Below are 13,483 nucleotides of genomic sequence, written 5' to 3'. Positions count from 1 at the left end.
TTGAAGTACTTGAAAGTGATGCAACAAATCTGTAAAAAGCAGAGTAGAAAATATCACCTGAACATCTCTATGTAAAACCTACATATTTTTTCCTCAATTTCCCCAGTAGGCACTTCCCATTGTAAAGGGACTTTAAGCAACGAATCAGGACGCTTGTCCCAAGATTTTCAAGAATGCATTACAGAGAATGCATCTGTAATGTGCAGGGACAGTTAAGTAATTTCCCTCCTCCGATTTTACTATGAAATCTCATGAGATCACAGTAAAGCAAAAGTGTGATGTCAGCACTGATGAAGCTGATTGGCTGCCCCCCCGCACATCATGCAGCTGACATACCTGTAGGATAACTGCTCACAGAGCACTTAGTATTGTAAGCTGAAGAAATGTTTAAATGTTTTCCTTTTTTGCATAGAGATAAGGTTATATTTTCTGATCAGCTTTTTACAAATATCCTGCATCACTTTCAAGTGATTTAGCATATGTGTATTGTGTCCCTTTAATAAAGTGGCAGCTATATTATATTAAGTTTTATTAATAAGAGGTTTGTTGAGCAGAATAAAGTCTGCCCACAATTTACATAAAATGACACAATACAACAAACTAAAATGATTAAAATGTATTGAATATTAGATTTATTATAAAATAAGAAATTAAAAAAATGTTTACAAACAATTTCACTTATTTAGCATCTGAGAAGGTAATTTTTGTGGAGCGTTTACATGCTCTCATTAGGGCATATGATTTCACCAATAGCAACCCTGCCACTCTAGGTTTAACCCACAAAAAAGGGCAAACTGCTGGTCCCGAGTGGAAACGGTCAGTGAGCCAATCAGCAGTGGCAGTTACATAGATGAATTGTGCAGCTGAGTTTGCCGATTGGCTCATCAGCTGTTTTCACTTCAGACCTGCTGTTCCCTGCAGCTCCTTAATGACACTTTAACCCCACGCAAAAGGGGTTAAACACATAGTTAAAACATTCAAGTTGCTAGTGATAAATTCACATCCACTAACATTAAAGCATGTCATATTTCTATTATATTGGCTCTTGATTAAGATAAATATTTGATTTGAATAATACATTTAATATTGTAAAATTAGTTGTCAGGTCTACTGATGTGCGTTACAAGCAAATGATCTATGTTAGCAGTCCTTCTTGGTTCTCAGTTTATATATGTTTAGGACGTGAGTGTCTCCAGTCTCTTATTATACAACTCGTGCAGCTTTTCCCCCCAGTTCTCTGCATCCTTATGACCCTCAATACTGAGCTTCCAGTTCAGTGGCATCTGCTCCACGCCATGGTATGCTCCAGCGATTGCTCCAGCCATGGTGGCAATAGTGTCTGTGTCACCCCCCAGAGATATACAAAATGTAATAGTGCGCTGCAGGCTGTTGTATTCTTTAGGTAGCTCATCTACAGGTTCCATGTAACGCAGGAATGAGTAGATTGCAGTAGGAACCGACTCCAGGGCAGCAATCCCATTACCTAAATGGAGAAAAACAGCTGCCTTTGATATATTTATTGGAAGGGATGCACTTGTTCAGTAACAATATCTTCATAAGCAGAAGAACTTATCTAGACTGAAGTATTACTTGATCTTAAAATGTTGATCCTCTCTGAACCATTTTAAAAGTTATAGATACAATTAGGTGCAAACCTTTGTCATTTTCATATCACTATTTTATAAAAAAAGGGACAAGTAAGACAAAACATGAATCACTGTTATGCTGCATATCTGTAAAATACTGATTACAAAATGTATCTGTATAAAAAAAAGCAACATAGCGCAAATCTTCCTCAATAAATTACATCCCACTGTAGAAGAAATGAAAGCATCCAAATCTAACAAGATCACAGCAAAACAAAGTGCGACATTAACAATGGATGCTGCTGATTGGCTATTGCCATACAAATTACAGTAGGAAAAGTAACTGAAGGGCAAATACTCACAAAACACTTAGGGCTAGATTATGAGTGGAGCCAGAGAAGGGGTAAGTAGCGCAGCATTTTTACATTTTTTATATATATATATATATATATATATATATATATATATATATATATATATATATATATATATATATATATATATATATATATATATATATATATATATATATATATATATATATGTACACACACATATACATACAAACAGCAATTAGTGTGTATGCACTCCCACTATCTTAAAACAACTACCAGGGTGCTCTTGTGGATAATGCAAGATTCGTGAAAAAAGCACTCACTGGTCCAGCGACGTCTGTGACAACAAAAAAACTTTTATTAATGTGACGTTTCGGGACAGAACAAGTCCCTTCCTCTGACAAACAAAAACAGAATTTATGTTTACCTGATAAATTACTTTCTCCAACGGTGTGTCCGGTCCACGGCGTCATCCTTACTTGTGGGATATTCTCTTCCCCAACAGGAAATGGCAAAGAGCCCAGCAAAGCTGGTCACATGATCCCTCCTAGGCTCCGCCTACCCCAGTCATTCGACCGACGTTAAGGAGGAATATTTGCATAGGAGAAACCATATGATACCGTGGTGACTGTAGTTAAAGAAAATAAATTATCAGACCTGATTAAAAAACCAGGGCGGGCCGTGGACCGGACACACCGTTGGAGAAAGTAATTTATCAGGTAAACATAAATTCTGTTTTCTCCAACATAGGTGTGTCCGGTCCACGGCGTCATCCTTACTTGTGGGAACCAATACCAAAGCTTTAGGACACGGATGAAGGGAGGGAGCAAATCAGGTCACCTAAATGGAAGGCACCACGGCTTGCAAAACCTTTCTCCCAAAAAATAGCCTCAGAAGAAGCAAAAGTATCAAACTTGTAAAATTTGGTAAAAGTGTGCAGTGAAGACCAAGTCGCTGCCCTACATATCTGATCAACAGAAGCCTCGTTCTTGAAGGCCCATGTGGAAGCCACAGCCCTAGTGGAATGAGCTGTGATTCTTTCAGGAGGCTGCCGTCCGGCAGTCTCGTAAGCCAATCTGATGATGCTTTTAATCCAAAAAGAGAGAGAGGTAGAAGTTGCTTTTTGACCTCTCCTGTTACCAGAATAAACAACAAACAAGGAAGATGTTTGTCTAAAATCCTTTGTAGCATCTAAATAGAATTTTAGAGCGCGAACAACATCCAAATTGTGCAACAAACGTTCCTTCATCGAAACTGGTTTCGGACACAAAGAAGGCACGACTATCTCCTGGTTAATGTTTTTGTTAGAAACAACTTTTGGAAGAAAACCAGGCTTAGTACGTAAAAACCACCTTATCTGCATGGAACACCAGATAAGGAGGAGAACACTGCAGAGCAGATAATTCTGAAACTCTTCTAGCGGAAGAAATTGCAGCCAAAAACAAAACTTTCCAAGATAATAACTTAATATCAACGGAATGTAAGGGTTCAAACGGAACCCCCTGAAGAACTGAAAGAACTAAGTTGAGACTCCAAGGAGGAGTCAAAGGTTTGTAAACAGGCTTGATTCTAACCAGAGCCTGAACAAAGGCTTGAACATCTGGCACAGCTGCCAGCTCTTTGTGAAGTAACACAGACAAGGCAGAAATCTGTCCCTTCAAGGAACTTGCAGATAATCCTTTCTCCAATCCTTCTTGAAGAAAGGATAGAATCCTAGGAATCTTTACCTTGTCCCAAGGGAATCCTTTAGATTCACACCAACAGATATATTTTTTCCATATTTTGTGGTAAATTTTTCTAGTTACAGGCTTTCTGGCCTGAACAAGAGTATCAATAACAGAATCTGAGAACCCTCGCTTTGATAAGATCAAGCGTTCAATCTCCAAGCAGTCAGCTGGAGTAGGACCAGATTCGGATGTTCGAACGGACCTTGAACAAGAAGGTCTCGTCTCAAAGGTAGCTTCCATGGTGGAGCCTATGACATATTCACCAGATCTGCCTTCCAAGTCCTGCGTGGTTACGCAGGAGCTATCAAGATCACCTACGCCCTCTCCTGATTGATCCTGGCTACCAGCCTGGGGATGAGAGGAAACGGCGGGAATACATAAGCTAGGTTGAAGGTCCAAGGTGCTACTAGTGCATCTACTAGAGTCGCCTTGGGATCCCTGGATCTGGACCCGTAGCAAGGAACCTTGAAGTTCTGACGAGAGGCCATCAGATCCATGTCTGGAATGCCCCACAGTTGAGTGATTTGGGCAAAGATTTCCGGATGGAGTTCCCACACCCCCGGATGCAATGTCTGACGAATCAGAAAATCCGCTTCCTAAGTTTCCACTCCTGGGATGTGGATTGCAGACAGGTGGCAGGAGCGAGTCTCCGCCCATTGAATGATTTTGGTCACTTCTTCCATCGCCAGGGAACTCCTTGTTCCCCCCTGATGGTTGATGTACGCAACAGTCGTCATGTTGTCTGATTGAAACCGTATGAACTTGGCCCTCGCTAGCTGAGGCCAAGCCTTGAGAGCATTGAATATCGCTCTCAGTTCCAGAATATTTATCGGTAGAAGAGATTCTTCCCGAGACCAAAGACCCTGAGCTTTCAGGGATCCCCAGACCGCGCCCCAGCCCATCAGACTGGCGTCGGTCGTGACAATGACCCACTCTGGTCTGCGGGAGGTCACCCCTTGCGACAGGTTGTCCAGGGACAGCCACCAACGGAGTGAGTCTCTGGTCCTCTGATTTACTTGTATCTTCGGAGACAAGTCTGTATAGTCCCCATTCCACTGACTGAGCATACACAATTGAAATGGTCTTAGATGAATGCGCGCAAAAGGAACTATGTCCATTGCCGCTACCATCAAACCTATCACTTCCATGCACTGCGCTATGGAAGGAAGAGGAACGGAAGGAAGTATCCGACAAGAGTTTAGAAGTTTTGTTTTTCTGGTCTCTGTCAGAAAAATCCTCATTTCTAAGGAGTCTATTATTGTTCCCAAGAAGGGAACTCTTGTCAACGGAGATAGAGAACTCTTTTCCACGTTCACTTACCATCCGTGAGATCCGAGAAAGGCCAGGACTATGTCCGTGTGAGCCTTTGCTTGAGGAAGGGACGACGCTTGAATCAGAATGTCGTCCAAGTAAGGTACTACAGCAATGCCCCTTGGTCTTAGCACCGCCAGAAGGGACCCTAGTACCTTTGTGAAAATCCTTGGAACAGTGGCTAATCCGAAAGGAAGCGCCACGAACTGGTAATGCTTGTCCAGGAATGCGAACCTTAGGAACCGATGATGTTCCTTGTGGACAGGAATATGTAGATACGCATCCTTTAAATCCACCGTGGTCAAGAATTGACCTTCCTGGATGGAAGGATTGTTCGAATGGTTTCCATTTTGGACGATGGAACCTTGAGAAACTTGTTTAGGATCTTGAGATCTAAGATTGGTCTGAACGTTCCCTCTTTTTTGGGAACTACGAACAGATTGGAGTAGAACCCCATCCCTCGTTCTTTTAATGGAACAGGATGAATCACTTCCAGAAGATAACCTTGGAAGACTATTTCTAGCGCCCAAGGATCCAGAACATCTCTTGCCCAAGCCTGAGTGAAGAGAGAGAGTCTGCCCCCCACCAAATCCGGTCCCGGATCGGGGGCCCGCATCTCATGCTGTCTTGGGAGCAGTGGCAGGTTTCTTGGCCTGCTTTCCTTTGTTCCAGCCTTGCCTTGGTCTCCAGGCTGGATTGGCTTGAGAAGTATTACCCTCCTGCTTAGAGGACGTAGCACTTGGGGCTGGTCCGTTTCTGCGAAAGGGACGAAAATTAGGTTTATTTTTGGCCTTGAAAGACCTATTCTGAGGAAGGGCGTGGCCCTTGCCCCCAGTGATATCAGAGATAAACTCTTTCAAGTCAGGGCCAAACAGTGTTTTCCCCTTGAAAGGAATGTCAAACAATTTGTTCTTGGAAGACGCATCCGCTGACCAAGATTTTAACCAAAGCGCTCTGCGCGCCACAATAGCAAACCCAGAATTTTTCGCCGCTAACCTAGCCAATTGCAAGGTGGCGTCTAGGGTGAAAGAATTAGCCAATTTAAGAGCACGAATTCTGTCCATAATCTCCTCATAAGAAGAAGAATTACTAATAATCGCCTTTTCTAGCTCATCACACCAGAAACACGCGGCTGTAGTGACAGGGACAATGCATGCAATGGGTTGTAGAAGGTAACCTTGCTGAACAAACATCTTTTTTAGCAAACCTTCTAATTTTTTATCCATAGGATCTTGGAAAGCACAACTATCTTCTATGGGTATAGTGGTGCGCTTGTTTAGAGTAGAAACCGCCCCCTCGACCTTGGGGACTGTCTGCCATAAGTCCTTTCTGGGGTCGACTATAGGAAACAATTTTTTAAATATGGGGGGAGGTACGAAAGGTACACCGGGCCTGTCCCATTCTTTATTAACAATGTACGCCACCCGCTATAGGAAAAGCTTCGGGGGGCCCCGGGGCCTCTAGGAACTTGTCCATTTTACATAGTGTTTCTGGAATGACCAGATAATCACAATCATCCAAATTGGATAACACCTCCTTAAGCAGAGCGCAGAGATGTTCCAACTTAAATTTAAAAGTAATCACATCAGGTTCAGCTTGTTGAGAAATTTTTCCTGAATCTGAAATTTCTCCCTCAGACAAAACCTCCCTGGCCCCCTCAGACTGGTGTAGGGGCCCTTCAGAAACAATATCATCAGCGTCCTCATGCTCTTCAGTATTTTCTAAAACAGAGCAGTCGCGCTTTCGCTTATAAGTGGGCATATTGGCTAAAATGTTTTGATAGAATTATCCATTACAGCCGTTAATTGTTGCATAGTAAGGAGTATTGGCGCGCTAGATGTACTAGGGGCCTCCTGTATGGGCAAAACTGGTGTAGACGAAGGAGGGGATGATGCAGTACCATGCTTACTCCCCTCACTTGAGGAATCATCTTGGGCATCATTTTTACTAAATTTTTTTATGACATAAATCACATCTATTTAAATGAGAAGGAACCTTGGCTTCCCCACAGTCAGAACACAATCTATCTGGTAGTTCAGACATGTTAAACAGGCATAAACTTGATAACAAAGCACAAAAAACGTTTTAAAATAAAACCGTTACTGTCACTTTAAATTTTAAACTGAACACACTTTATTACTGCAATTGCGAAAAAGTATGAAGGAATTGTTCAAAATTCACCAAAATTTCACCACAGTGTCTTAAAGCCTTAAAAGTATTGCACACCAAATTTGGAAGCTTTAACCCTTAAAATAACGGAACCGGAGCCGTTTTTATATTTAACCCCTTTACAGTCCCTGGAATCTGCTTTGCTGAGACCCAACCAAGCCCAAAGGGGAATACGATACCCAATAATGCCTTCAGAAAGACTTTTCTATGTATCAGAGCTCCACACACATGCAGCTGCATGTCATGCTGTTCTCAAAAACAAGTGCGCCATACCGGCGCGAAAATGAGGCTCTGACTATGATTAGGGAAAGCCCCAATAGAATAAAGTGTCTAAAACAGTGCCTGCCGATATTATTTTACAAAAAATACCCAGATTAAATGATTCCTCAAGGCTAAATATGTGTAAATATGATCGATTTAGCCCAGAAAATGTCTACAGTCTTAATAAGCCCTTGTGAAGCCCTTATTTACTGTGTGAATAAAATGGCTTACCGGATCCCATAGGGAAAATGACAGCTTCCAGCATTACATCGTCTTGTTAGAATGTGTCATACCTCAAGCAGCAAAAGACTGCTCACTGTTCCCCCAACTGAAGTTAATTCCTCTCAACAGTCCTGTGTGGAACAGCCATGGATTTTAGTAACGGTTGCTAAAATCATTTTCCTCATACAAACAGAAATCTTCATCTCTTTTCTGTTTCAGAGTAAATAGTACATACCAGCACTATTTTAAAATAACAAACTCTTGATTGAATAATAAAAACTACAGTTAAACACTAAAAAACTCTAAGCCATCTCCGTGGAGATGTTGCCTGTACAACGGCAAAGAGAATGACTGGGGTAGGCGGAGCCTAGGAGGGATCATGTGACCAGCTTTGCTGGGCTCTTTGCCATTTCCTGTTGGGGAAGAGAATATCCCACAAGTAAGGATGACGCCGTGGACCGGACACACCTATGTTGGAGAAATCAGCCTTTTAACAGGCCCCAAAAATCCTTCCCAAGAGAACAGCCAATCAAGACCTTTCAAATAACAAACCCCCTAAGAGAACCAATGAACATTGTGACAGCCTCCCAATGTTAAAACCAATATACATCTTAAAACCTAAATGTAATGTGCATGTTTCATGATAAACCCTCAAACCAAACTCTCCAGGGAGTGATCAGAAACTACCCATAATAAAGCTATATACGTATTCAGAAAGCATTGAGCACATTTCAACCAATCATATTGAGAACTAGGCGTGTCAATAAGATGTCATGCGCCTCATACTTATGGTAACTAAGCACTGTTACTAGGGACTCACTCATAACCCATATCAAAATATCGCTATCGTGCCCAATAGCCTGCACAGTATTCAAGAACAATCTAACAAAAGAAAACACCCCTTAATGCTCAATCAAATATCCCAGTGTCAGCACCTAAATAATTTGCTGTATGGATCGTCTGATCACAAATATCAGTTAGTAGCAAAGGCAAAATAGAGCCAATTCCTACACTCCCCGATGTATGATTGGACATTTAAGTCCAAAAGTGGGCGTGGACAACATGGTTGTCACGGCAACTGTGTGTAAACACCTAAACAACTCACCATATGTATCGTTCGATCACAAGTGTCAGTTAGTAATAAAAGCAAGATTGGAACAATATCAACCACCAGTTATATGATTGGACACTAGGTCCCAAAGTGGGCGTGGGCAACATGCGTATCACGACAACTGTATATATGCATAAACATAAAGCTTAAACAGCTGATCACCATCGACCCTATTCTCAAAAGAATTTTTACTAGGACGAATCGAAGCTGCGCTAAACCGCTGTAAACCACAAATACTGATTGAAAGAAAGACTATACACATGAGGCAGATCCCCAATAGAATACATAGATTTCTCACCACTGAAAACTATAAGGCTGCAAGACAAGATAGAAACATAAAACATGGAAAAAAATAAACCGGTCAGAGCAAAGTCTATCGGAGGCTGAAATAGAAATAGGTGTGCCTATTATAGGCGACGATAACCATACTGAAGTATTATAATAAAGCAAAAACAAATACATGCATGACAAACATGCCCTGATCAAAACCACACAGGGTATGGATCGTCATAGATGAGGCACCAATTATTCAGAACAGCACTATATTAAACTATACCCACAGAAAGCACCCCATCTGGACAGTGCACAAACTCACAATCAAAAGGATAATTAGCCTACAATCAACTCAAAAATATACAAACAAAATATTGACTTCAAAGAAAGAGAAAAATATTTAGTATCCCAAAAACAAAGGAAAAAAACAGAATTTATGCTTACCTGATAAATTACTTTCTCCAACGGTGTGTCCGGTCCACGGCGTCATCCATTACTTGTGGGATATTCTCCTCCCCCACAGGGAAAGGCAAGGAGAGCACACAGCAAGAGCTTTCCATATAGTCCCTCCCAGGCTCCGCCCCCCCAGTCATTCGACCGACGGTTAGGAGAAAAAAAGGAGAAACTATAGGGTGCCGTGGTGACTGTAGTGTATAGAGAGAGAAATTTTTCAAACCTGATTAAAAAACCAGGGCGGGCCGTGGACCGGACACACCGTTGGAGAAAGTAATTTATCAGGTAAGCATAAATTCTGTTTTCTCCAACATTGGTGTGTCCGGTCCACGGCGTCATCCATTACTTGTGGGAACCAATACCAAAGCTTTAGGACACGGATGAAGGGAGGGAGCAAATCAGGTTACCTAAACAGAAGACACCACGGCTTGCAAAACCTTTCTCCCAAAAATAGCCTCCGAAGAAGCAAAAAGTATCAAATTTGTAGAATTTGGCAAAAGTGTGCAGAGAAGACCAAGTTGCTGCCTCACATATCTGATCAACAGAAGCCTCGTTCTTGAAGGCCCATGTGGAAGCCACAGCCCTAGTAGAGTGAGCTGTGATTCGTTCAGGAGGCTGCCGTCCGGCAGTCTCATAAGCCAATCAGATAATGCTTTTCAGCCAGAAAGAAAGAGAGGTAGCAGTAGCTTTTTATCCTCTCCTCTTACCAGAATAAACGACAAACAAAAAAGTTTTGTCTGAAATCCTTTGTTGCTTCTAAATAGAACTTTAAAGCACGGACTACATCTAAATGGTGTAACAAATGTTCCTTCTTTGAAACTGGATTCGGACACAAAGAAGGGACAACTATTTCCTGGTTAATATTCTTGTTGGAAACAACTTTTGGAAGAAAACCAGGCTTGGTACGCAAAACAACCTTATCTGAATGGAACACCAGATAGGGTGGATCACACTGCAAAGCAGATAGTTCAGAAACTCTTCTAGCAGAAGAAATAGCAACCAAAAACAGAACTTTCCAAGATAGTAACTTGATATCTATGGAATGTAAGGGTTCAAATGGAACCCCTTGAAGAACTGAAAAAACTAAATTTAGACTCCAGGGAGGAGTCAAAGGTCTGTAAACAGGTTTGATTCTGACCAAAGCCTGTACAAAAGCTTGTACATCTGGCACAGCTGCCAGTCGTCTGTGTAACAAGACAGATAAAGCAGATCTCTGTCCTTTTAGAGAACTCGCTGACAATCCCTTATCCAAACCTTCTTGTTAGAAAGGAGAGGATCCTGGGAATATTAATCCATGAGAAACCCTTGGATTCACACCAACAGATATATCCTTTCCATATTTTATGGTAAATCCTTCTAGTCACAGGTTTTCTGGCTTGGACCAGAGTATCTATCACTGAATCTGAAAACCCGCGCTTGGATAAAATCAAGCGTTCAATTTCCAAGCAGTCAGCTGGAGAGAAACTAGATTTGGATGTTCGAATGGACCTTGCACTAGAAGATCCTGTCTCAAAGGTAGCTTCCATGGTGGAGCCGAAGACATATTCACCAGGTCTGCATACCAAGTCCTGCGTGGCCACGCAGGAGCTATCAGAATCACTGAGGCCTTCTCCTGTTTGATCCTGGCTACAAGCCTGGGAAGGAGAGGGAACGGTGGAAATGCATAAGCTAGGTTGAACGACCAAGGCGTCACTAATGCATCCACTAGAGTCGCCTTGGGATCCCTGGATCTGGACCCGTAGCAAGGAACCTTGAAGTTCTGACGAGACGCCATCAGATCCATGTCTGGAATGTCCCATAATTGAGCCACAAACTCCTCACATCCCCGAGGAGATGCTACTTGTTCAGAGCGGCAAGGAGAATGACTGGGGGGGCGGAGCCTGGGAGGGACTATATGGACAGCTCTTGCTGTGTGCTCTCCTTGCCTTTCCCTGTGGGGGAGGAGAATATCCCACAAGTAATGGATGACGCTGTGGACCGGACACACCAAAGTTGGAGAAACTATAAACCATCATCAATGGTAATTGTGATTTATCATTGTCATACATAAAACCATTTAACAACAGTGACACCTATGCACAAAACAATAATTAAAAATAAAAATAATAATAATAAAAGTCAAAGTCAAAGCTACCATTTAGAGTTAGCACCAACCGTTCATAGAACCATGGCAGCCCCCAAGACTAAACTTAAAATGGGTGGGATCAATGTCCCTATCTTCAATATCAAATTGCAAGATACCCCAAGATGGGCACTGATCACTCCCTGAGAGTAAGTTATAGGGTACAAAAATTGTGAATAAAACCTAAAATACTATTGGTCTAAAAATTGAAGATTAAAAACAACACAATGTTGACAGACAATATAGGACAAAGTTGAACCCTGCACAAAATATGCTAGTATATATACACAATCTCTTTATCATGGAGGATAATCATAATATCTATGAAACGTAATTAAACCAAATAGTCTAGAATAAATCCAGACTCTCATAATATCAGGCATCATGAACTCTCAACATAAAGTTCAACAGAGAAAGAGAAGATCGCGGGAGAATCCCTAGAAACAAAAAGGTTATATTACAATTGGAAGGCCCTAGGCCAACAAGAGGGACGCCCCCCTTTTTGGACCACAGCAATCAGTGTATAAATGGATAATGAACTCTCATACTGCAATGGGGAAATCCTTACAAATAGCACTGCCATGCAGTATGTACATTAAGTCCCCTGGGATTCAAAGTTCCTAGTTCATAGATCCATCTCGACTCCTTCTGCAGGAGTAACTTCGCTCGGTCGCCACCACTAGATGGATCTATGAACTTTGAATCCCAGGTGACTTAATGTACATACTGGATGGCAGTGCTATTTGTAAGGATTTCCCCATTGCAGTATGAGAGTTCACTATCCATTTATACACTGATTGCTGTGGTCCAAAAAGGGGGGCATCCCTCTTGTTGGCCTAGGGCCTTCCAATTGTAATATAACCACTCTTTGTTTCAAGGGGTTCTTCCGCAATCTTCTCTTTCCCTGTTGAACTTTATGTTGAGAGTTCATGATGCCTGATATTATGAGAGTCTAGATTTATTCTAGACTATTTGGTTTAATTATGTTTCATAGATATTATGATTATCCTCCATGATAAAGAGATTGTATATATACTAGCATATTTCGTGCAGGGTTCAACTTTGTCCTGAAGAAGGGGTGAATGCCCCGAAACGTCACTGCCTAATAAATAGTGTGCTGTGCTTAAATCCAGTGAGTGCTTATTACTTGTCCTTATTGAATATTATGTTAAGCGACTTTTAGAAAATTAACCAGAGATCGGATGTAGCAATAACCAGTCACTTGTAATGGTTGGTTATTTATGGAGCGCCCGCAAAACGAGGAAATTTGCCCGTTTGTGGGCACACGATAATTTAGCACGCCACTCGTAATCTAGCCCTTACTCTAGTGCCCTGATCTTAGTTTTAAGTAAAGAAAGTAGATTATAGTCCATTCCTATGTCTATACTTTCACATTGGTAATACAGATTAATTCATTTTATGTCATCAGATGACCATTTTATATATGTATCAAGATGATATTAATTATTTTCTTTCCAACTAAAACTTGGATTACAACTTGTTTGGATTCCTTACTTTTAAAAAGACTACTGAAGCCTACGTTTAAAGCACATCAGAAAAATAGAATACATCTGCTGTCCGCTGCATGCAGCCTTAGATCCTTTGACAGAGTATTTGAGTATTGTATTATTTAAAGGGGCAGTCTACTCCAGAATTTTAATTTTTTAAAAAGATAATCCCTTTATTACCCATTCCCCAGTTTTGCATAAACAACACAGTTATATTAATATACGTGAATACTGCCCCCTTATTTCAGATCTTTTGACAGACTTATTTTTGACAATCATTAATAACTCCATGGGAGTGAGCACAATGTCTATATGGCACACATGAACTAATGCCCTGCAGCTGTGAAAACCTGTCAAATGCATTCAGATAAGAGATAGCCTTCAGGGGCTTAGAAATGAGCAAAA

At 41.4% G+C, this 13,483-nt stretch overlaps 1 protein-coding gene across 1 annotated transcript in view; it reads right to left on the bottom strand.

Moving 5' to 3' along the window:
• Positions 1-609: 609 nt before the first annotated feature.
• ADPRS (ADP-ribosylserine hydrolase) overlaps positions 610-13,483 on the bottom strand; it is a 73,604-nt gene continuing 60,730 nt past the window's right edge. Inside the window, exons 4-5 of the mRNA XM_053705361.1 lie at positions 9,021-9,037; positions 610-1,533 (exon numbers count right to left, since the gene is read on the bottom strand). Of these exons, the coding sequence (XP_053561336.1) occupies positions 1,176-1,533; positions 9,021-9,037 (375 nt within the window). The 3' untranslated portion in view covers positions 610-1,175. The remainder of the gene's footprint in view (positions 1,534-9,020; positions 9,038-13,483) is intronic.

Source organism: Bombina bombina, chromosome 3 (assembly GCF_027579735.1).
Source record: "Bombina bombina isolate aBomBom1 chromosome 3, aBomBom1.pri, whole genome shotgun sequence".
Lineage (NCBI taxonomy): Eukaryota > Metazoa > Chordata > Amphibia > Anura > Bombinatoridae > Bombina > Bombina bombina.
The sequence above is the reverse complement of the archived record's forward strand: the minus strand, read 5'-3'. Positions and strand labels throughout refer to the sequence as shown.